Here is a 23,308-nt window from a genome sequence, read left to right on the forward strand (position 1 = left end):
AGCTCAAGTTTTTTCCTTTAACATTTGTCCTATATCCTCATACAAATCTGAGCAAATATTAATAATCATCTTAATTTCCCCACAGTTAAACCAGTAATGTTACAAGCCTTTCAGTGTCAGGGCAAGAAGAGAATACATGTAAATATAAGAATTATCTCAAGACATACATAATCTGACCACATAATCTGATATAAAACTTTAAACCAGGAGCCAAATAGCTCAGATAAAAAATACTGTGCAGAGTATAAAATTTCTCTTAAAATACAACTAAAAGACAAGAAACACCACAGAAACATTCAAAGTCATGAAGCATTTTGATAATAATTTCATAGAACTGAAAGTTTAAAAAATTATATTAAAAGGAGACACTAAGTATTTCAAAAACCTCTGTTTTATTTGTACAGAGTAAAATACATCATATAGTGAACACGGTTTTCCACCCATAATCTAAAGCCATTAATAGACGCTTTCGTTTCACCAAATATCCAGGCCAGAAGCACAGACAATGGAAATGGGAATGCTAATTAGTCTCTCTCTGCCAGAGCTACAAGGTGCACATCAATCTCTGCTTCTGTAAGGATCCTGAAAGAACAAAATGAAATCTTAAATAGCTTAAATGATTCTTCACCTTAAACTCCAATATTACAACCTAGTACCTACACAAGTAGGTTAAACACAATGCATCTTTCAGCCCTTTAAAGCCCTGCTGTTAGGGCCACAGGCCAACATTCCAATTCTTTTTGAAAAATAAAGGAAGAATCAAAGGCACTAGAAAGCAAAGAGGTAACAAATGGTAAACCAACATTCCTCATTCCTTACGACTAATATACTTGCAAGCTGGGAGCTTGTGAGGAGAATGGCTATGGTAATTAGTATGATACTCCAAGGGGGACACAGGTTTTCATAGCCTTCTCCCTCTACTTGCTATCTATCCTTTCTGAAAAAGACACAGAGTGGTAAGTGAAGGTTGCCAGAAAGCTAGCACTTGACCCTTGAGCAGCAGTAGAGAAAAGGGGTAATGTAGCTCCTTGCATGCTTTCTCAAAAAAATCTTTGCTATTCTGTTGTCCTCAACACACGCCAAATGCAAAACGTGTCATCACCATGACAACTTTAAAAACATTAGACCCAAGGCTTTGAAGCCTCCCTCCAGTCCCCACCTACCAAGTAGCTAAACTAAAGCAGCAGAGGACCTTCCTTCCCTAGTCAGCCTCCCTCTCTTCTCAATTTTTTAAAACCAGTATATACTAAAATGTATATAATAATAATAAGGCTAAGGCAGAAATAACTGCACTCTTCTGCAGTAAGCCAGACTTACCTAAATTTCTGGTAACACATATCCAGAGGGCCTTTTTGCATTAAGAAAAAAGCCCCCAAATGTATTCTCCCACATTTCATGCATACTTCCACAGACATACATTGTGTTGTGTGAAGACCATCAGGGGCACTGTATCTGATGTGAGGTATAGCTCTCAGCAGCAAGATTTCCAGGTGCTGTCTTAATAGACTGACTAGTTTGTTGCACACAGTGCACTGCACTCAGATTCAGGCAGTAACAGGGGAGGGAGAAAATAACAGGCATCTTGCTTTCATGCTAGGTGGGAATGCAGTGTACTCAAAGTAATAGTTCAAGACAGTTTCATATCACTGCAGTGATTTTTAAACCCAGTACCTTTTAATCCTGCCAAATATACATAGCATTTCAAAGAATACAAATTCATAATGTGCTAACTATATACTGGAGATGTTAAAAACTGCTGCAATTACAAGATGAGCAAGAGTAACTTAAAGATCCCATTTAGAAAAAGATAAAAAAAGTAAGTGATTTGCAAAATTTTCCCTAGTAGAAAAACAGACTTCACTGTGTTAGTTGTTCTGACTATGATCTGAAAGTGGACTTCATATACTAGTACAAAGAAAAATCTTTATTCTTTCAAGTATGAAAACCCACCTATACCAGACGTAACTACATTTTAATCACCACATAAAGCAATACCCTTTTAAGAAAGAAAACATAACACTTTTGTTGACATCCTTTAACCATGTCAAACGTTTTAAAGATATGTTTTGTGTTATGTGTTTTTTAATGATATTTTATACCCCTGCACATTTTGAAGAGTTACAAGAAAAAAACCTCAGAAACTTCAACACTTCTGACATTTCTCTTTTTTTTCTTGACTTATCATTACAAAGAAGTTCACACTAATTGCACGTAACTAGAGAAACACACCAAGTTTTATAACACTGACCACTTACCTGAATTTAGGATTTTCCACTGTAACTACACCAACTTCTATTTCTGAAGGTTTGAAATCAATGGATAGTACAGTAGACAGGCATGTTATCGCTGTCTGAAAGATGACAAAACCCCCTATCATTAAACAGAAAGCACTAAGGTTTTGTTATTTTTTAAAGACACAGCATTCACAGCTACCTTTCCTTCTAGTTTTATTTCTTTCTACCTCAAAACCTTAGCTAAAAAGTTACAAATAGTTTCCCCTTGTTACAGAATACAGTCCTGCCCCAGTCCTCTCCCTAAAAAGCCCAATCTACAAAAAACAAAGGGATATGTCATTTTCATAGCACAAAACCCCCACACAACAAACCTAAACTTTGTCATGAGAAGATTAAAAGCCCAGGTCCCAAAAAGTGAACATGTTTCATTAGTGGCAAATAATACAGACATCAGTATTACAGTCCAAAATTACTCAAAGCACATGTCACTTGTGTAGCTTCCCTCTTGCCTTTTTCTTCTGGTAACTAAAATTATGTTGGCTGTCTTTAAAAGCTGTACTTCATCATGGCTTAAGTTGTTTTTTGTTGCACCCTAATAATCAACTGTTTTAAAAGGTGTTCTTTTGTAACCTCGCTCATACTTAAACCTACAGTAGGGTCATAATAATGCTACAAATGTATCCTTAAAATGATGACTGAGGACAAAAAGAAGTTTGATAGAACAGCTATATAGCTAGATGCTTATCGAATCAGTTATTTTGACATGCTGCCATTTAATTCTGATCAGCAAAGTGTTAGTAAGTGTAGAACACCAGACAAGATAAAGTTTATTTTCAGTATGATAATACATTGATTCTGCAATAATTCTGTAAGACCATGTAAGATGTATTATCAGAAGACTGCTAAGTTGTAAAAAAACCCCACTAAACTAAGAAAGCCCAAACAGAGTTCTTACCCTTGGAGCAGTACCTCTACTGCACCACAAGCTTTAAAAAAAGAAAGGCAGTGTGTGTGCAAGGAGCACAACAAACCCATAATTCTGGTTTCTGCTTGAGACTTGCTTATCTGTGTTACTGCCAACTTTTAGAGTAACGGTGTCTGATCTATGTCCACAATCTCAGCACTTTTAAAAAGACAACAAAAGGTATAGAAGCACATTCAGGATTTGACTGCCAGATTAATTAATTACCAAGCACACATTTGCACCACACCATGGAGGTTTTATGAATTAAAAACAAGAAAATGGAAAGACAGTTTCATCTACCCCTCAACAAGAGGCATGCACAATATAATCAAGCAGTGACAGAAGAATACATTTAACGTGAAAAATATTTAGCCAGGACAAGAAAGGATCTCTGAAGTAATTGCAAATACATTCGATTTCAGTATGATATGATTATTTGAACCCCTCAGGATCAAAGAAATCACATACTAGGGAAATCAGTACCTACTAAGATATACACTTAAACCTTATGATTATATGCTGAAGAACTTTCTGGTTAAATGGTACTTTCACAGTAATGTAGATTTCACAAGTAATTTAGCTGACGATCTAAATCTGCAAAGCACTCGCAGGGATCTCAATAAAATAATCTTACAGGGGCATCAGTTGTTAGGTTGTTATTCTACATTTCAACTGCTCATCTTGTGACGCAGGAAACGTAACATTATGAGAGAAGAAAAAGGCCTGGCAGGGGAAACAGGTATGCCACAAAAAGGGACTGTTTAGACAGATCTCTATAGCGTAAGTGAAAAATTAAGGATGATTTATAAACTAAGTTCATTGGCCTATCTTATAAGTGGGATACATCTTTTCAATGGGCCCTGAACACCAGCTGTAATGCTTACTGTGAGAACTGTTATGTTTATTAAACTGACAGACAAGCACTACCACGTCCTGTTTGAAACGCTTTCTAACACAATGACTGTTTTAAGTGCCACTAAGTGGAAATTGCACTGGTATCCCCAGAATCAAGCACTGTACTAACAAACCACCCGCTACAGTGGAAGTGCTACAATTCTAGATTCTACTTCAGCTAACGTAAAGCAGATTCAATGACCGTTCAAGCGTTTACAAAATACCTCCAAAAGATTCTCTGGTTAGAGTAGCTGTACTTGCTCTGGCAGCAATACAGAACTGTAAGAAAACAGGAAATGCCTAACTGCATTCCTCTACATCAAAAGCCTACACACAGTGTGTTCATTAAAAATACTTTAACAGATCTTTAATTCCTTCTGCTGGCCTACCTCTACTGTTTGCTCATATGTCCAATCAAATTTCTTCTTTACTTTCTTTTCAAGGAAACTGGTTGACTCTGTCTGTTTAACTCCTGCAGCTGTGGCCTTGAACCCACAGTAGTAACCTGCTGGATCACACTTGTATACCTGAGGGCCGTGTTCTTCATCGATACCAATCAAAATCATACCTTCAAGAGAAAATTTGTTAATTTATTTCTTACCCCAATTTTAGTAATTTCATTAAGCTGAAGAATAGACTAGATACTCCCCTCCTGTGAAAATCATGCATGCACAGCAGTACATTTTTGGGAACCAGTCCCATATCAAGAGCTGCGACTTCCTCTTTATCTACAATTTGCCATTTGTTACCAGCATCTTCTTAACAGGCATGCAACTCCATTCAGTGCAAACTAGATTTCTGTCATTATCGAAGAAGGCTCCTCATTAAGCGTAGAAACAGTTTTGCCATGTGTGTAGAGAACCACAAAGTCAGGAAATACAAGAATTTAACCCCAATACAAAGTTAACCCAGCCACAGTTCACATCCTGCTTACTATATGGCACTTTCAAAAAGTGTAAACAATAGTTCTATTAACAGGTGCCTTCCACCAGAAAGCAACTTTACAAATATGTTGAAACTAATGGAAATGTTAAAAGATCAACTTTAGACTTCTCTACTGCAATCCTGAAAAGCGCTGCATTACATCCTTTTTCCTCTTCAAAGGAAAAGATAATGAAACAAAAAATCTGGAAAAATAGTGGAACGTGGAAATAACGGAACATAGAACTGAGCCTTTGAATGTCATCTGATTAAGTGCTTCAAGTTGGATGTGACAAACTGGTCGCATCACTGAAATGCATCTATGTTCACCCACACTTCTAGATTTGCATGGACTCAATAGGCATATTAAAAATAACTCAAAAGCAAAACAACAAAAAAATCCCAGAACAGGATCAAGGTTTTAAATTATTTTTGCTTTACACTTGTGAAACTTTTAACTAGTAGTTACAGCTGATAAGCTTCTGAGCCACTATTACTACAACAGATAAACAATTTCCCAGCAACTTTTCAAAAAACCTTAAGGAAAGATGAGATATTTTCATTCATCTATTTAAAAAAAAAAAAAATCCTACACCAAAAATCACTTTCCAGTAGTATGAAGCCACTGGGAAATGCCAAGGGAAGAAAGAAACAATCATTCCTGAACATCACAAACAGGAAAATTGCCCCATCATGGAAACTGTGGTACAACCATGACTGTTACTTCTGTAGTGAGAAGTGCTCGTGCCTACTATGATTACGAGAAGTGATTCACCAATTCTGAAACTATTCCACTTAGTGGAGAGAAGAGAAAAAAACAAAACCTAACCCCCCCCCCAAAAAAAACCAAACCAAAAACCAAAACCCACCAAGCAAGCAAAAAGAAACACAGACAGTCTAACAGTACAGTTATAATTTGCCCACAGCCAAACGTGAGAAAAAACAAGCCAGAACCAACCTCAGAATACGCAGATGACCAGGAATATCTACAAAAAACAACTCTGCACACATCTGTTTAATTTAAGCTGCATCTGCTGTTATTATACAAGACTAACGCAGAAACGCTTGCATGTGAAATATTTTTAAGCACTTCTCTACATTACATATATCATGGTTAAGAGCAAAAATCATGCAGATTTTCATCCTTAATCTGCATGATTAAGATGCAGAAAATCTGCACAAGCACAGCCCCAGAAGCCAAGGTGAAATAGGACTGCACATTTTAAAGATGCTAAATCTTTACTCCAATTCAAATGCTGACTCAACATCAGAATCATGGCTCCAATTCAAGACTTCCAACATTGCTCTCTCATTTGGCTGTTCATCCTTCTTATTCAGATACATCTGTATCTTGCACAACTTAAAAATGGGTGAGAATTTAAGTTGCAAGCTTAGACAAGAAACAGAAAAGATTAACTTCATACACTATACTTACAGCAACCAAGAGGCCTCATTTCAGCATTTTGCGTATAGACCTGAGAAATATCTGCAATCCTTTTACACAGCATATCCACAGGGATGTCATAGCCATACTTGTACTTCCAGTTAGCAGCCTCATAGCGAGCTCTTTGCACCTGAGATCTGCTGTCAGCTAGACAGGAAGAACCAATATTAATTTCACTGAACATGTACCATGTTTATTCCTAGCATCGCTTGAGAATGCAAATCCCGGGGTCAACCTTAAGTCATCTTTACATGCATACATCAGAACTAGACAAGTTTTCCAAAACCAGACTGAGCGGAACAAATCTCCTAGAGCACTTATTTGTTTTATGTGACGCAAAGTTAGCAAACTACACGCTTCTGATACTTAAAAAAGATAATGAAATAAATACCTGTCATTCCTGTCATCACACAGCCAATGTTTTCAGTAATTCTGAATAAATGAGTCACTGTGTTGGAATCCAGTAACTTGTCCTAAAGATGAAACAGAAATAAACTAATAGAAAACACTGCCCTTTGAGTAAAAAAAACCCAAAACCCTAAACAAACCAACCCCAAAAACCAGACTTGGAATACTCCTGTATCTACAGAAAAGCCCAAAAGGATCAGCTAACAGATAAAAATTGCCTTTCAGGCTCACCACTACTTACTGCTATAGGCATGAAAAGAAGAAATAGGAGAATAGGAGATAAAACTGCAATATCTGGAAAAGGATGACAGCTAGAGCATGACCAACATCAAAGTCCTTTTCCCTCTGAAAAAACTTTGGAAACACAAAATACAAAAACTTGTGCTTGTGCCTTCATTTTAGCTGAGATAATTTTCTTCATAGTAGCTGGTGCAGTGCTGCATTTTGGCTTTAGTCTGAGAACAATGCTGATAACACACCAATATTTTAGTTGTTGCTCAGCATCACTTACCTTGATCAAGGACTTTTCAGTGTCTCATGCTCTGCCAGTGAGGAGGGGCACAAGAAGCCAGGAGAGAGCAGAGACAGGACACCTGACCCAAACTAGCCAAAGGGATACTCCTTACTACAGAGTGTCATGCTCAGTATATAAAGTTGGGGAAGCTGGCCAGGAACAGCTGATCGCTGCCTGGGAACAAGGTGGGCATCTTCCTTGGAGGGCGCGGGGTTTATTCCTTTCTCTCTCTATTTTCTATTATTATTGTATTATATTTTACTTTTCTTTTTCAATTATTAAACTGTTCTTACCTCAACCCATGAGTTTTTACATTTTTTTACCAATTCTCTTCCCCATCCCACTCGGGACTGGGGAAGGAATGAGGGTGAATGAGCAGCTGCATGGTACCTAGTTACTGTCTGGGCTCAAACCACAACAGCTCTTATTGCATACTGTCCTTCAAACACAATGTTTTCCCGCTTTGCCATTACCACTCTGCTGAAACACTCATGAAATAGTTCTACTTGCTATTGGTACAACATTGCCTGAGAGGGAATTAAAGAAATAATGAAACTGATTATGGACCTTACAGCCCTTACAAGCCAGAGAAATGTATGCATGCTAATGTACAGCAGGACCAGCTTTGTGTTTTAGCTTCATCCCTCCCACAACTACAGAGAAAACCAGTACTACAGTACTTACTGAAGAAATGTACAATTGAGCACTAAATAGAGCTAGAACTTGTAATGAGCAGCATGATAGTAAGATAATCAATCCACGCAGCAATACAGGTCAGTGCTAATAAATATAATATCAAAGTCTCACCCCCCGCACCTTTTTTCCTCATTTCCTTCAAGTCCCCCCCAAACCAAACTACCTCCCAAAACCAAACTACTTACAGGTACTTTCTTCTGTGTTACAATTACTGCAGAATCTTTCCCACGAACAGCGACAGATGTAAGTCCACCTTGGTTTATGGCCTTAAACGCATATTCTAGAAAAATACATGTTTATTAAAAAACAATGTTAGAGATATCAGAACAATTAAGTCTGACACCTTCCCCTAACACAGAAATCTCACCAAGTTCTGGCTTTTCTAATACTTTAATACTTCACGACACTTGGTGTCTTTTAAGGTCTTTAGTAAAATGCATATAAGTTTCTGATGGGAATTGAAGTAATTGACTCTCTTCACAAAACCACTACCACTGCTTCCTTCAAATATTTCTAATAACTCGCCTTTTTGTTCAGTTGGAATGCTTAAAAGCAACAGGATTTGCTTTAAAACAAAGAGGTTGTTTTGTGCTTGACCAGAGTGGTCCAGCCTTTACCTACAGTAACTGCAAATCCCCACAATTTTTTTAACATGCAGCAGCTTAGTATTTCAAGCATTGTTATCACTGCAAAGATGCAATTTTCCTTTGTAGATTTTAACTGATACAGATGAAAAACAGACCAGGCACAGAAGATGGGGTTTAACCCTTCTATCACATTTTCTGACTTGACATTCAAACCCTGCAATGCTTTTGTTCACTTCTTAAAATGAAACCTGTGTACATGACAACAGCATTATTCAAATAAATATAACGGATTATGATTTACTTTATGTGATCCACGAAATAAATTTCCCTTGATTAATGGTTTCAAAAGCCTCAGGAACAACAACTTTATAAATCATTTATCCAGCAATATATGATAAACATACAAAACTACCTACCATGTGGTTAGGAGAGGCAAGTTTCAGGCTGTAGCTACATGCAGATGAATCCCCTCTTAGCTATGTGAATGAAACTTGAATTTAGAATATATCTAGCTGCTAAAACTACCTTCTAAAATAAGGCAGGAAAGAAACTCATCTGTTTTAAAAGCTGCATTCAGATCTATTGAAGAGACTGCACAACAGAAGAGGAATAATCTGAAAATTATAACCAACTCTTGCAATACCAGGGCCTTGATGTTCAATCTGCTGAGTCAGTGTTGTGGAAGAGCCGACTGCCATGTACTAATGGCATTGTATTTATTACTTTCAGGCACCAGAGCATCTACTGGTTACCCAAATGTGCCATAAGGAATGTTCTCCCTTTCTCTCTGCTAGATGTGCAAGTCTGCTCACCTGTTCACTTGCCTTCCCCAGGATGATCAGTGCTAGCCTGCAGCAAAGCACAGAACCCAGTGAGACATGAACTAGCACTGTCCACAGACTAGTCAAGTTTGAAGCCCTAGGCCAGGCCTCTGCAACACTTTTTTATCTATGTGTACAAATACCTGAAGGGAAGGTGTGAAGATGGACAGAGCCAGGCTCTTTCCAGTGGTGCCCAGTGACGTGACTGGAAACGTGCGCAAACTGAAACACAGCAGAGTCCATCTGAACATGAGGAAACACTTTTTTACTGTGAAGGTGACCAAGCACTGGCACGGGCTGCTCAGGGAGGTTGTGGAGTCTCCCACCTTGGAGAGATTTAAAAGTTGTCTGGAGGTGGTCCTGGGCAACCGGCTCTATGTGGCCCTGCTTGAGAAGGGGTTTGGACCAGATGATTCCCAGAGCTCCCTTCCAACCTCAACCATTCTGTGGGAGCAGGAACAGGTGCCCTCACAAACTGGTTTTGCTCACAAGTAGTGACAACCAGGGTTGTTGACTGAACCGCAGTCCCCTCTTGCACCATTCTTAGTATCATCTGCATTGCTCAGTTTTCAGAGGCAAGTCAAAAAGTGAAGTGGCTCTTAAAGTGTAACCAAATGACTAGTGGTGGTTTAAGTCTGTTTTCTGCTGCTTTAAGTATTTCAGTAGCACTGCACATGTTCTTTCTGAGACGAGCCATCCCTCGCTGTTCCCTGAAAACATCACAACACTCACAAATTTGACCCATAATTATTTTCTTCACCTACCAAAATTCCACTTAGATGAAGCACCACATTTGAAGACAAGAACTAATAGGTGGCAAGATAACACTGACACTCTAAGGGATTTTATCAAAAGTAATGAGAAATATATACAAAATAACTTACACTTTCTAATACATCCATGTAGTGATAGACAATGTATCAGTGTAGTGATAGGGGTAATGGGTTTAAACTTAAACAGGGGGAGTTCAGATTAGAGAGAAGGAAGTTCTTTACTGTGAGGGTGATGAGGCACTGGAACTGGTTGCCCAAAGAAGTGGTAAATGCTCCATTCCTGGAGGTGTTCAAAGCCAGGTTGGACAGAGCCTTGGGTGACATGGTCAGGGGGAGGCACTGCTCATGGCAGGGGGGTTGGAACTAGATGATCTTAAGGTGCTTTCCAACCCTAACTATTCTATGATTCTATAATATGAGATCATTTTAAAGGCGTATGAGCTTCATAAGGGAAGGGAGGGAAGAAAGACGGGCAGCTAGATTATGATATTTGACCAAAAGCAAATGTGAGCTTTCTGCCCATGCTGTGGCTAGATGCTGACCAACAGAGACACTAGTGTGGCACCACACCAGAGTTACCAGCCTGGCAGTGGGAAAAGTGAGCTCATTCTTGCTTGCAGTTAACTACGCACATCTATGTACTTTAATTCCCACAGCATATTAGTACTTAAAATACCTTTAAGACAGCTTCAGGCTGTGTGCAGAGGCTCTGAAATACACGTGCAGAGGCTTGGTTCTACGAAGCCGGTAAAAGCTATGGAGGTAATGCACGTCTTTCGTACATTAACTTAATTGTTGAATATACCCAGGAGGCACAAAACTAAGGCTGTTTCCTCTGCTACAGGATGCAGAAACCATTCCCAACACAAAGTATGAAATAGAGAACAGCCAGAAAGGTGATGCAGACCAACCAGCCTGTTCTAATGGCAACAGAAGGTCAGAACCACTGACATCCTCTATGCGGAAGTACTGTCCCTACCATCCATATGTGTAAGGCTTACTATGCAAGTTGCATACAAGCCTTATACAAACTCCAGGTACCTAGTACAGGTAACTTTCTACCTGTGTATAGACACCACAGGCACTTTCCTAGTTGCTCCTTGGAAAAAAGTCTGCTCAAGACTGGGCTGCCAGCCCATGAAGCCTATTTCACATAGCCTCCTTCCTGAGAGGAACTGAAGGGCAGACACAAAAACTACTGACTACCATGGAGAATTCATGCAGCCTGGTCCTAGCAACCTCCTTTGCTGGAGAACAGATGGCAGTATGGACATGCCACACAGTGAAGCCACTGCAGCTGGGGAAGAACCACTAAGATCCAGGTGAAAAAGGCATCAGGATGATGCTGCCAGAACAATTCATCTGGCCCCGTTATGAGGATCCTCCAGCTCCACCCTCAGTGAACTGTCCTGCCAGACTGCAAGCTGACTATGTTGGTATAGAGTATTCTGCAAAAGGAGCACCATGAGGCTCTTCTGCAGAGACTGGTGCACTGTAAACATAAGAATAAAAGGCTTAGGCCTACAGCAGCCACAGGAAGAAGCAAGATGAAGCTACACTGCAGCTTATCTGCAGAATGCTCAAAGGTGACTGGAAATAAGGGATGCTTGCTGCTGTCTCACAGGCCATGATGCACAGAACACATGGCACTCAGGTGCAGCAGGAGAGAGCATGGGTTACCTCCAAAACCTGGCTTTGTTACTTTAGCATGCAGGATTTAAGGCAGCGCAAGTCCTATTTCAAACAGCTATATAAGTTCATAGGTTCCAAAACACAATGCTTGTAACCTTGGCAAGAGAAACTGCAAAGAAAGAAATAAAGACACTTCAGGGGGAGCAAACAGGCCGTCTCCCAGGCCCCCACGCCGGCACGGCCGTGACCGCAGCTGCTCCAGGCTCACACCGAGCTTCTCCGCGACCACCGCGGGGCCAGGCAGAGCGGGAACCGAGACCCCTCTGCCGCGGGCAGCGCCACGCTCCCCCCTCCCCAGAGGCAGCCAGACTCGGCGGAGGCCGGCTCTCCGGGCAGGTGCAGCCCCGCTCGGAGGGAAGCGGCGCGGGCAGGCCGAGCCCGTGACGGGGCAATTCAGCAGCAGCAGCAGCGTCCCCGTGTCCGGACACCCACCGACTTGGTAGAGGCGCCCCTCGGGCGAGAAGATGGTGATATGGCGGTCGAAACCGGCGCTGGAGCCTCGGGACATGGCGGGCAGCGTGAGGAGCGGCGGCACGGCCGAGGGGCTCACAGCGGGCAGGGCCCCACCAGCACCGCACGCACCGCGCCCGACGGAGAGCTTCCGGGTCACGAGAGCCGCGCAAGCGCAGAGGCGCGCTCCACTCGCGCACCGTCACGCTCCACCGCCCTCATTGCGCACGCGCGATGTCGGCGGCTCCTCTTCCCCCCATCGGCCGGAGCGGTGGGGTGTGCGTGCGGCTGGGGGTTGTGCTGTCGCGATATGTCATCTGTGTCGTGAGGGAAACGCGGTGGGTGTAAGGAGTTTAACCAGGACTGCGAGGGGGAAGGGGGCTGGGAGCTGACTGAACTGTTTCTGATTCATCGAGAACGCCAGACGCGCTCTAAGTGCGCCAGGGAACACGCACGGGAACGGCAGAAGACGGAGAAAAGAACCTTCAGGAGCCAGCCAGGGAAGCACAACCGCGCTGCGTTTTCTAAGCACAGTATTTCCACGTCCCCTCCTGAATGAGTGTCGTTTTAAAGCACAGGGATACACTAACCTCAAAAACCGGGTTTAAGATACTCGCAATGAGGAACTGTTGCCGCAGCTGCATTACAATGTGGTGGTTAAAAGATTCTTTTAAATCGGTGTCCAGAACAAAGGGAAATTCCCCAAATTTAAACTCGTGAATATACGCTCCTTTTGCCTTTCAGCGTCTTGGATTTCCCCTGCTCCTTGTGGGAAGGCTGTTAAAGTCGGTTATCAAAAGAGTTCAAAACTCTGTTTTGATATCCACACCTCTGTTTTAAAAGATGATGGATGAGCTTAGTCTTTGTTGGAACAGCAGATCACAGGTGCATTTCGTGTGTGCCATCCATCAAGAGTCTGCTTGAATATTTCAGTATATTTTACCTTGCTCTCCAGTTTCCTTATGTATTACAGGACATGGGGTTTGTCCCCTTTGTTAGGGAAGCACTTTGTGGGCAGACATGAAGTGTTTGAAGCTGTGATGCTTCTCACTGAAATACGGGGAACATGGAAATGTAAGATAGTCTCTGCTGGGTCAGAGGCAAAGTCTCCATAGCCCTATGTTCCATGTCCAGATGTGAACGCCCAAGAAGTATTAACACTATAGAGAGCCTTTAATGAGGCACTCCCGGTGTCTCCAGCTGTCTGGAGGGACTTCCCAAGCAGAGATTGTGTCTGGTTATTTAATAAGCTATGCTGGATTTCTCTTTCATGAACTTGCCGGTCTCCCCTTGAACTCACATGAACTTCTTGTATCCATAACATGCCATGGCAAAGAGTTGCTCAGCATAACATGCTCTGTTGTCTGGTTTCATCTGAAACTTCAATCTACCAGCACCATTTGGTGCCACTTTTGTACTGTAAGACACAGTAATTAAATAATCCCCATGCATCCCTTCCACAATACTCATGATTCTTATGGCCTCTACATCTCTCAAAGACCTGTGTTCTCCAGGCTGAGGATTTCTACCCTTACATGCACAAAGCTCTCCTGTTCTATAACACTGGAGTTTAATGTCAGATATTTTTTTTTCCACTTGAAAAAAAGGGGATAGGAAAATAGAAGTAATTATCTAACATTCAGCCTGATTGCCATAAAGTAGCCAAGCGAGAAAATCCGTGTTTGTGTCCAGAGATTCAATATTTGACTTGTACCAAGGAATGACTAATAGTTGCTCAGTACCATGGACACGATGGAGTGGAAGTCATGCTACTCTCAGGATACAGCTTCCAGAAGTCTTCTCCATCTACATATCAATTCCGTCAACTTGCAAAGTATGGGTTTCTTTCAGCAGAGCAATCACATATATTTGGTTTAGTGTTGATCACCTCTGATCCACCACAAGTCAAAGTCCGTGTTGCAGGATCCTCAGGCAGACTGTTCTCACTGATGCTTTTTAACAGTAAACAAGTCTGTGAGCTTGGAGAGGAAGCTGTTCACAAAACAGCTACAGTGCAGGCTGAATCAGTTCAGTCTGCCTCAAGGCTATCTTGCCACTGAGTCTCCATCTTGATAGCACATGGCAGGCTAAGCTGAGCTTTCTTCCTTCTGATTTCTGTTATCCTAACTCAAGAGTACTTGCAAAGGGCCATCAGTGTCATTTGCCATAGTTTTGGGGGTACCAGTTGCTGCAACATTGGAGGACTTGCCTTTCCAGCATTCAGCATGGACCATCAATCTAATAAACTACTAGACAGACATTAAAAGTCCTTAGATTTTTACTGTGCTACTGCGTACAAAGTAATAGATACCAAACAGATTCTGCTCTATCTTCTAAATACACTAAGAATGCGTATTGAGGAAGTATTACTATGTAGAAGGTATTATGGTAACTCTAAGAACAGTTTTTGAGATGAAGCCCAAATCATACAGTACGAGGTATGTTGTTCTCAGTCAAAAGGAAGTAGAGGATGCATTTATTCCAGTTAGATGTTGATACTATGCATGTCTGTTAGTGACCAGCGTGAGGTAAAAACCAAACTTCAGTGGATGAACATGTCTGGCAATGAAGTAGATAAAATGCCAGTTTCTGATCAGCTAAAGTTGACCTAAGGCAGAGCTGCAGGGACCCATGTTCTGCAGCCTGACATTTCAGCTCCCCTCCTACACAGGTACTTGTGCAATGGTGCTAGTTCAGTGAAACAACACTAGTCTTTACCTAGCCAAACCCAGTTTTTCAAGGGGTTTGCATTAAGCAGACCCAGCTCTGAATTGCTTAGGACTGCACAAGCACCAGAGCTAGTACCAAACTGTGACTGTAACATCACTGATTCACATCAGCTTATGCTGTTATGGGGCTTCATACAGAGGGTAAGTAACCCTCTTATAGAGCAACAGTTGCTAATTAAGCAGTTCTGTAGAGGAGCAGATGCTTACTTTAACAAAGCATAATTTGCACTTTCAAGGAGATGTGGCAGTTCTCCAACTTACAGAATTGAAAACCCCATCTTCTGACAAATTAGAATTAAATCAGTTTGATGAGTGAGAGAAGTAGATCCAATCTCTCTGCTTTTCCTGGTGGACTCCAGAAAGCAGGTGACTCATAGGAGCTGGCATGTTCTGTCAGAAAAGGGGTCTATGATGAATGCTGCCAAGATGATGAATTTAAAACCAAGGTTCCAGATTACCTGAAGAGTTAATCAGCTCCTCTACACTTTCTGCACAGTACCTGAAGGATATGAAAGTATGCAAATCACACCTGCTGGTTTATAAACTGATACCTGGAGTAGAACAAGTGACATGAAAAAAATAGCAGGGAACATGTTTGAATGCTAAGAGTCCTGAGAAAGCTTGTCATGGGACACTGCAAAAGCTCAGAACTGCAAGTACTATACAGAAAGATCTGCGTGGTTCAGCTCAGTTTCAAATAGAGGATTTTTCAGTGTACAAGATAAATGCAACAAACCCATAATATTTTATCTGAGATTAATGTGTAATCTATATTTCTGGGGAAGAAAGGCTTGTATAAAAATGGCAAGTGCAAGAAATGAACACATTTACTATATACTCGCTTAGAAATAATGACTTGGAACACTTTTCCTGTAATATATACTTTTTTTCTTGCTTTATAACTTGGGATAGGTTTTATAGAAATCTCTGTTAAAAGTTCAGTTTTATCCTATTGTTGCCTGTAAGAATTTCTAGTTATCATCAATTTTTGTTCCAAAAATTCATGCATTTCCGTAAGCAAACTATTCCAGTGACATGAAATCCATCAGAAGCAGCAAATTTAAGAGTGTGAAAGAGCCACACAGTATCCCACTGGTCATTTCCGTATTCTTCCAATCAAAATCTTAATGTATGTTGCCATAACAAATCTCTTGCATTCCATGTGATCAAATGAATTATAATTAGCATTATCCCTATTAGGGCTATATGTGTATGGCAAACAGTATACATATCATCTGGCCCCGTTAGTTTCCTTTACTGGTGGCAGACATTGCGTAACACTCGTGCAAGGTCAGCCCAACAGACTCTGAGGTATCTTGCAAGTCCTGCTTAATTTCTTTGAAGTACAGAGTTTATGCATTTCAGTGTAGGTGAAAATCTTGAGGGAAAAAAAAAACCCAAAGCCACAACAAAACCCAAAACAAACCAAAAACCTTACACTGCAAGAGGAAAAATCAAGTTTTAATTCAGATCACTTTGAGAAGCCACAGAAATCACCCATAAAGATGGAAATAATGGACGTAATTCATCCCTGCTGGACCACTATTGATGTTAACACTGCAGGCATGCTTTTGACAAAACACAGTTACTGAATTTTCTTCAGTTCTAGGCCTCGCACATTAATCCCATAATTGTACTGCTGAGTTCTCCTGGTCAGCAACAGTGATCAAGAAAAAAAAGAAAAGAAAAAAAAGAGGCAGCTTCAGCATGTGCAGTTACATTTTTCATCATTTCTGTTGGATGCACAGCCATTTTCTTGGTACCTGATAGGAATATTTTTCCTCAAAAAAGTCTTTATAGGGGATATGCCACGTATCACCTGTAGTCTGTACCACACAGTCATAACGTAAAGGAGGCTGTTGAATAAAGACAGAGAAAAGCATTTTTTTAGACATTACCCAATATATTACTAAAATACCAGTTAGAGGTAGTTACCCAGCATTTATCATATAAATCTCCATAGATTCATCTCTTTAATAACTCTCATTTATTTCCTTAGAGCAAACAAATTCTAAATTTTAGTACTGAAGGAAAAACTAAAATATCTTTTAGTATTTTGTGGTCTAGGAGTCATTATAAATGGTTAAAATTTGGTCTTCAATCTCCAGCAGATAATAACGATTTGAACATAATGCATTTAATTTCTAGAAATAGCAAAATTGTTGTTCTCCTGTTCAGTTAAATGAAATCATCTGGGAACTAATTCAGGATGTGGAGTTTATAGGCTTGAACTGATAGGATTTAATGACATCTTGTGTTTGTTGTTCCAGGGTACCTCTTTAGAGACTGTCTTGCTCTGTGCTGAGGAGGATGTAACATTTTCAAGAGAGTCTAGTTGAACAAATATAATAACCTATTTTTCTAGTCTATTATGTTACTCAACATATATGATACAAATACAAAAGAAACATTACTGGTTGTCAGCTCTGGTTCTCAGAACATACTATACTCTATATGTATAGTTTTGGAAGTCTACTTTCCCATGACTATGTCCAGAATAACCTATAAGACAGCTGTGACTGGGAATGTCAATCATCTAAGTCATTTCTATGGGAATTAAGATGGAAAATTACCAGCCCTTTTGTACAAAAGAAAGGAACGAGGTGCAGCTAAAGCTGTGTTACTCAGGTAACCCTACATTCAGTATTTGGTTCCATAAAAGGAAAGGTATATATGGCAACATGGAACGAAAGACTGTCATTCTTTTAAGATTGTATCTCTATGATCTGTTTGTAATGATGAATATTATTTTACAATTTTGACCAGAGCAGCAAGAAAAATTAATCTGCATAGATGCAATATTCCTTTAAGCAGGCAATAACAATGAAGATAACAAAACAACCAGATAACAAACAACCAGATAACAAAAATCTGCATGATATGAAATAGTACATGACGAATTTTCACTAAAAAAACTTAAAGCAGCCTCACTCCTATTAATGTATTGCTCATGGCCCACAAGGATACATGTCTCCTAGACAATACCAGTAGTATTCTGCTATAAGATGATACTATGTTTGGAAGACTATAATTTCTTCCACTGAATACTGACTATAAACCTCACTGTTCTGGGCTTTCCTCCGTGAAACTTCCTATGTATGTTAGGCTGATATTACAGTGGATATTGAAATAACTGTATTTTCCTGCTTCTTTATAATAAAAGTGAAAGAAATTTGATTAGAGTTCTATTAGAATTTCTTTAGCATTAGAAGCACAATGTTTTATAATAGTACTACAAAGGAGATATTTCAAAGTTTAAAATAAATGAAAACATACTGGCACTTAGGTTTTACAGCAATAGAAATACACAAACTTGTATTTACATTGTAAACATTACAGCAGCATTTCCTGCCTTTTTGAGAATTTTCATGCTTGTGGCATGCTTTGTGAACACAGTGAATTTTTGAGCCCATTGGTACAAATCCATTTCTTAGATAATTTCAAGAAGCTTTTTGCTTCCAGAGTTTGCAATTGTGTAGCTTTAATGAATGTGCTCTGTGTGCCTTCTGACTGCAGCAGAAAACTTACCAAAAAATGTATATGCTTTCCTTCTGCAGAAGAGGAAAACGCTATTTGACATCCACGCTGCCACTTACGGAACAGATGACGTGTCAGGCTGTCGGAAAGGCAAGCCTTGTGATCCCGGAGGAAGTCTCTAGTGACAAGCTTGCAATGCTTGCCTGATCGAAGAGTAGCATATAACAAGAAGGCATCATCTTCAGAGCTTAACAAAACAAATGGAAAAGACAGACGTCATTCACAAGGCAGTGAGTGGTTGCAGGAAATGAATCAAATGCTAATCTGATATTTATTCATCAGCAACACTGATGAATATCCCATCACCATTCCAGTTCCCTGGTAAAATAAAGAACTGCTTACCAAAGGGCACCAGAAGTTAGAGTGCAATAAATATTGACTACATGCTACACAGAACATTCTTCCCTCTTAACACAATCTGATAATACAACAGTATAATCTTTTGCCACAAAACTTAATGCAGTGCTATGTGGAACAGAACTGCTAAAACTCATAAACATATACCCAAAGCTTTGCTGGAATACAGTCACCACAACTGATAATAAAGTGTCACGTAGGCAACATCACAGATCTGTGAGTCTTTGTCTTTATGTGGGTAAACGTACTTCCAAAAAGTACTAAGGTTATTTGAAAAATACATTCAACATGAGCTGCTATTAAACTGAAAACAGTTTTAGGGAAAAATCTCTAAAAATACATTGACAGTGGGCATGAGCTGCCCTATACCTTGAGAAGCTGAGCAGAACTTTGCTTGAAACCATTTTTGATTGCTGTGGATTACTGGAATAGATGAGATTAGTGAGGGTCTCCATCGTGGGGTAACAGTGTCCCCTTTGCTGGTGCGCAGACAGCAGGAAAAGAAAGCAATGTAATTCAACAGCAAAGAGAACAAGAGCTAGAACTGGAGTCGGGGGTGTGAAGGAGAACAGATCTGAAACAGGGAGGCACACACAAGAGACTTGGTCTGGCTGTTGGGACAAGGAATTTAGTTAGAAGTGCTGGAAACTAGGATGACAAAAGAAATGACAAAGATAGGTTAAGGATTAACAGGGCCCAGCTCAGATGGAAACTAGGTGAAGCTGAAACAGAAGGAAAACAGACTCATATATTATAGGAGGAAAGCAGGGCATGGAGAGGGAACACTGGGCTAGATTCAATCACCTAGTTTAGAGACAAGGACAGGTTGACTGAACAAGAGCAAGGGGTCACACTTCCTAAATTATTGAGGCAGAGGGTCTATTTCCATCCACAGAAATAGTCTCCTCTGGGAGCAAGGAAGTCAGCGCTTCAGACTCTCCATGCTCCTAGACTACCAAGCAATAGTAGCCAAGCACAAACTTCATCTCTTCTCCTTGCAGGGCTTACACAGCTAACCACAACTGTATACTGATGCTATCAGGTATTCTGTAAGTTCAGGCTACTGTTTTTTTGGCAGTGGTTGTAATGGTTACAAATCCTAATAAACCATACAGTTTACATGATTCCAAGCGATGACATTCTTCATAATGCAACTTTTAATCTGTACTGATTTCTGAAGAAAGTATAGTAAGGGATATGATGTTTCTCTTTCACACACAGAGAGCTGGAGATACTGGTAATGGTACTAAAAACTACAGGAAAATCCACATAAATCAGGTGCTGATCTCCATGACATCATTTTCTTCAACTTACATATTTTCAGCAAAGAAGAAGTCTGCCTTATTCTGCATCGCCTCCATAATCTCTCTTTTCCAATTTGAAGAGTTAATCAGCATGTGTTTGCGGCCCAGCACAAGCAATCGGGTATTCTTTTTTGCCAGGTAGTTGACAACATTAAAAAGCTGCAGAAAACAAAGCAAAACCAAAGATTTTATTAGCCGTAAATACAGAGTGACAGGAAACAATTTCACATCTGTGTCTCAGTTAGTGGGACTTCTACCATACCCTCATTTCCCACAATTCTTAACTGCAATACGAATGGAGGAGATAACTAATTTAGATCCCTAATGACAAAGAAAAAAACCCAACAAACCAATTCATTGTGGGAAGCTGCTCTCAACCACACAGAAAATGCATTGCTACTATAAACTTTTCCCAGCTCTTACAGCTTAAATGACATGGATGAACTCAGGAAGAGTTGTATGGAGATTTCAGAAATTCACAGTCAGACAAGGGAACTGAATCACGTTGGGATTTAGGCAATATCTACTTTTGGAAATGATTCAGCACTGAAACCTTTGTTGGTAGGAGGACCAAACTCTAAATCATCCTGCTTTTCCAGCCCCACCTGTTGTCGAAATTGGAGAACTACATGTGATCTGGGCTGCCCTGTGGGGAAGAACCAAGCAGTAGTGAAACGAAATCTGCGGCCTCAGGATTAAGGGTTTATGAAAGCCACATCCACACCAGCCTTCCACTTATGAACCACGATCCCGAGGTGGCAAATTCACTGCTGTGCCACCTTCTCTTCAGAGGGACTTCTCACCAGACTCAGGAATATGCCTGTTTGGCAATAAATGCTTCTCAGACCGGCACTTGTGCCTGCAGCATTCATTCCCTCTCTGCTTCACCCAGTTCAGCTGGTATTCAGCTTCCAGGTTATTCCTGTGGACTGTTCACAAAGCAATGGCATTTCAGTTCTGCCCAGAACGAGACAACTGTTTCTTGAGACTGAAGCATCATGTTTGAAGGCCAAGGACAATGCTCAACCATCAGGGAAAGGCATTTCCTAATTTTTACCTGCATGTCCTGCTATTATTTGTCAGTACAGAGTCTCCCGATTTTTCTCTAATCCCTCTTCCTACTTTTTCTAGCTACTTCCCTCTCCCCTATTTCCTTTCCCTATAGTGCCTCCAATTGTCTTTCTCCTTCTCTTGCTCTTTTCCCTCCTTCCCTCCTATTTGTGATCTTGATCATTATTTGTTATCATTATTTTTTGTCTCAGGGACTACAAAGAATTGTTCTTCTAGCTCTTGGGTCCAATTTACAATGCATTTAGTTTGATCTACCTGCGAGTATCAGTGGAGAAGGGTGGTCCCACTCAATCCTCTCTCCAGTTGCACATTCCCACTACTTCCGTTGTGTTAATCTAACAATGTTACAACTACCCATGAGCTCACTGATCCAACAAAAGAAATATTTTTGCAGGGTTGAGCCTGCAGCCACACAACTGATAGACCTGAGTCAAAGGCGATGACTGATGGGAACATGTTGCTGGAGGTGGTGAGGAGAGGAAGCTTGGGACTACCCCTCTCTACAAAGGGCCTGGAGGTGGATCAAATTAACTGTGAATCTGGATCTGAGGATCTGAGAACAGGACAGATTTTCTACATTACTTTTAACTGTCGACCTGTACGCTGCTGTTGCCAGCATTGACTTTGATGGACTGAAGGCTGTTTTTATGGAAACACAGGGTCTCAGTGCTAATGCAAAGTGCAAGAGCCTAACAGTACCTATCCGAACTGACTTCCTGCTTCCGGGAGATCACACTGTACATCAGCTACGCATGCATACACTCTACTTTTCCCTGGTTAAAACAAACAGGCCATAATGTGAGCAGGAAAAGGTCAAATGCAATAATTTCTGCCTATAAAATAGCACGTAAAAATAAAAACTGCATTGTCTCCAGTGCATGACCTGAATCTTTGGAGATACGTTTCAGAATTCTTACTGGAACACAGAACTGAAAGATACAAACAAAAGCCACCATTTTTATGTTACTGGAAAGCTTTCAAGGTAACTATATTGTGTAATACCGTATCTCCTCATCTATGTCACATAATTTATTTGATTATTAAATGAGGTGGTTATTAAAAATTGAAAAATGGAATTTCAGTTTTTCAATATTGACATATCTTTTTGTAATGTCTCCTCTGGGCAGGAGATCATCAATTTTACTTGTTTACAGTCACTTTTATTTTCCAGTTCTCATGCACTGGCCCAGTCTTTCAAATAGTTGGGATATCAAAGGAGAATTAAGTTTGTTAAGCCGAATTCATTTAATTTAATAAAAGCTAGGGATGTACCTGCTGCATCCACACACATTTTCATGTTGAGAAGTCAACCATGAATAACTCAAGCAATCCCTTACAAATTCCAAATGAAAATACTTTCTCTTTTTGCCTAGTGTTTTGCTACATTAAGGGAAAGTTAGCATGTGAAAAAGAAAACAAAACACAAACTTGACAGCAAGAGCGTCCTAATGATACAACAGAAGAAACAAGTCCTAAAAGCACACTATGATTCAATTACAGTCTCAGGAATGTAGCTGCACTTGTGGTATTGCAATGTCAACAACAAATTGCCAGGATTTGAACTCCTGGAGTTTACCCCCAATAAAAACCATGGAAACACCTTTTAATTACACTTATGGTTCAACACAAAGGCAGCTGGATTTCCAGATACAGACTGGTCAGTTGGGGCTATTCCCAAGTTTATAAAAAACCTGACTGGCTTGCCTCCAGATCCCTTAAGTCTTTCATTCTGAAGGGTGTAACCAGTGCTGCTTTGTACCTGTTACTCATATGGACTTTCTTCTCCTACGTATCATCAGCGTATGAAGTCCTCTAGTATGAAGTGCTTCTGGGAGGCTGGCAGAAATTAGCTACAGTTTTGCAATGGAAAAACTCAAAATAAGCTTAAGTCATAGTAAAATAAATGGGAATC

The 23,308-nt window shown here is 40.4% G+C and overlaps 2 protein-coding genes and 1 long non-coding RNA gene across 6 annotated transcripts in view; 1 reads left to right on the plus strand and 2 right to left on the minus strand.

Moving 5' to 3' along the window:
• Positions 1-373: 373 nt before the first annotated feature.
• On the minus strand, positions 374-12,569 carry PSMA6 (proteasome 20S subunit alpha 6). Its single transcript, XM_065686286.1, has 7 exons — positions 12,381-12,569; positions 8,261-8,355; positions 6,849-6,930; positions 6,449-6,604; positions 4,482-4,660; positions 2,256-2,350; positions 374-582 (listed from the first exon to the last, which is right to left on the minus strand). The coding sequence occupies exons 1-7, from the start codon at positions 12,454-12,456 to the stop codon at positions 525-527; spliced, it is 741 nt and encodes a 246-aa protein (XP_065542358.1). The 5' UTR covers positions 12,457-12,569; the 3' UTR covers positions 374-524.
• LOC136017740 (uncharacterized) lies at positions 12,564-19,230 on the plus strand. Its single transcript, XR_010614066.1, has 2 exons — positions 12,564-12,736; positions 18,685-19,230. It is a non-coding gene; the product is annotated as an uncharacterized LOC136017740 (long non-coding RNA).
• Positions 16,562-23,308, minus strand: part of PRORP (protein only RNase P catalytic subunit) — a 47,305-nt gene continuing 40,558 nt past the window's right edge. For all 4 annotated transcript variants that reach the window (XM_065686279.1, XM_065686280.1, XM_065686281.1 and 1 more), the window contains exons 6-8: positions 20,336-20,484; positions 18,656-18,851; positions 16,562-16,983 (exon numbers count right to left, since the gene is read on the minus strand). In XM_065686279.1, the coding sequence (XP_065542351.1) occupies positions 16,855-16,983; positions 18,656-18,851; positions 20,336-20,484 (474 nt within the window). In that variant the 3' untranslated portion in view covers positions 16,562-16,854. The remainder of the gene's footprint in view (positions 16,984-18,655; positions 18,852-20,335; positions 20,485-23,308) is intronic.

Source organism: Lathamus discolor, chromosome 6 (assembly GCF_037157495.1).
Source record: "Lathamus discolor isolate bLatDis1 chromosome 6, bLatDis1.hap1, whole genome shotgun sequence".
Classification (NCBI taxonomy): domain Eukaryota; kingdom Metazoa; phylum Chordata; class Aves; order Psittaciformes; family Psittacidae; genus Lathamus; species Lathamus discolor.

What these genes read in the sequence shown, in the direction of transcription:
- PSMA6 (XM_065686286.1), bottom strand. Translation starts at nt 12,456, where the DNA reads ATGTCCCGAGGCTCCAGCGCCGGTTTCGACCGCCATATCACCATCTTC. An exon ending in TGTGATGACAGGAATGACAG is followed by an intron (nt 6,605 to 6,848) that starts GTATTTATTTCA and finishes CTTCCTGTCTAG; the next exon opens with CTGACAGCAGATCTCAGGTG. An exon ending in CATATGAGCAAACAGTAGAG is followed by an intron (nt 2,351 to 4,481) that starts GTAGGCCAGCAG and finishes GTCATCTTTCAG; the next exon opens with ACAGCGATAACATGCCTGTC.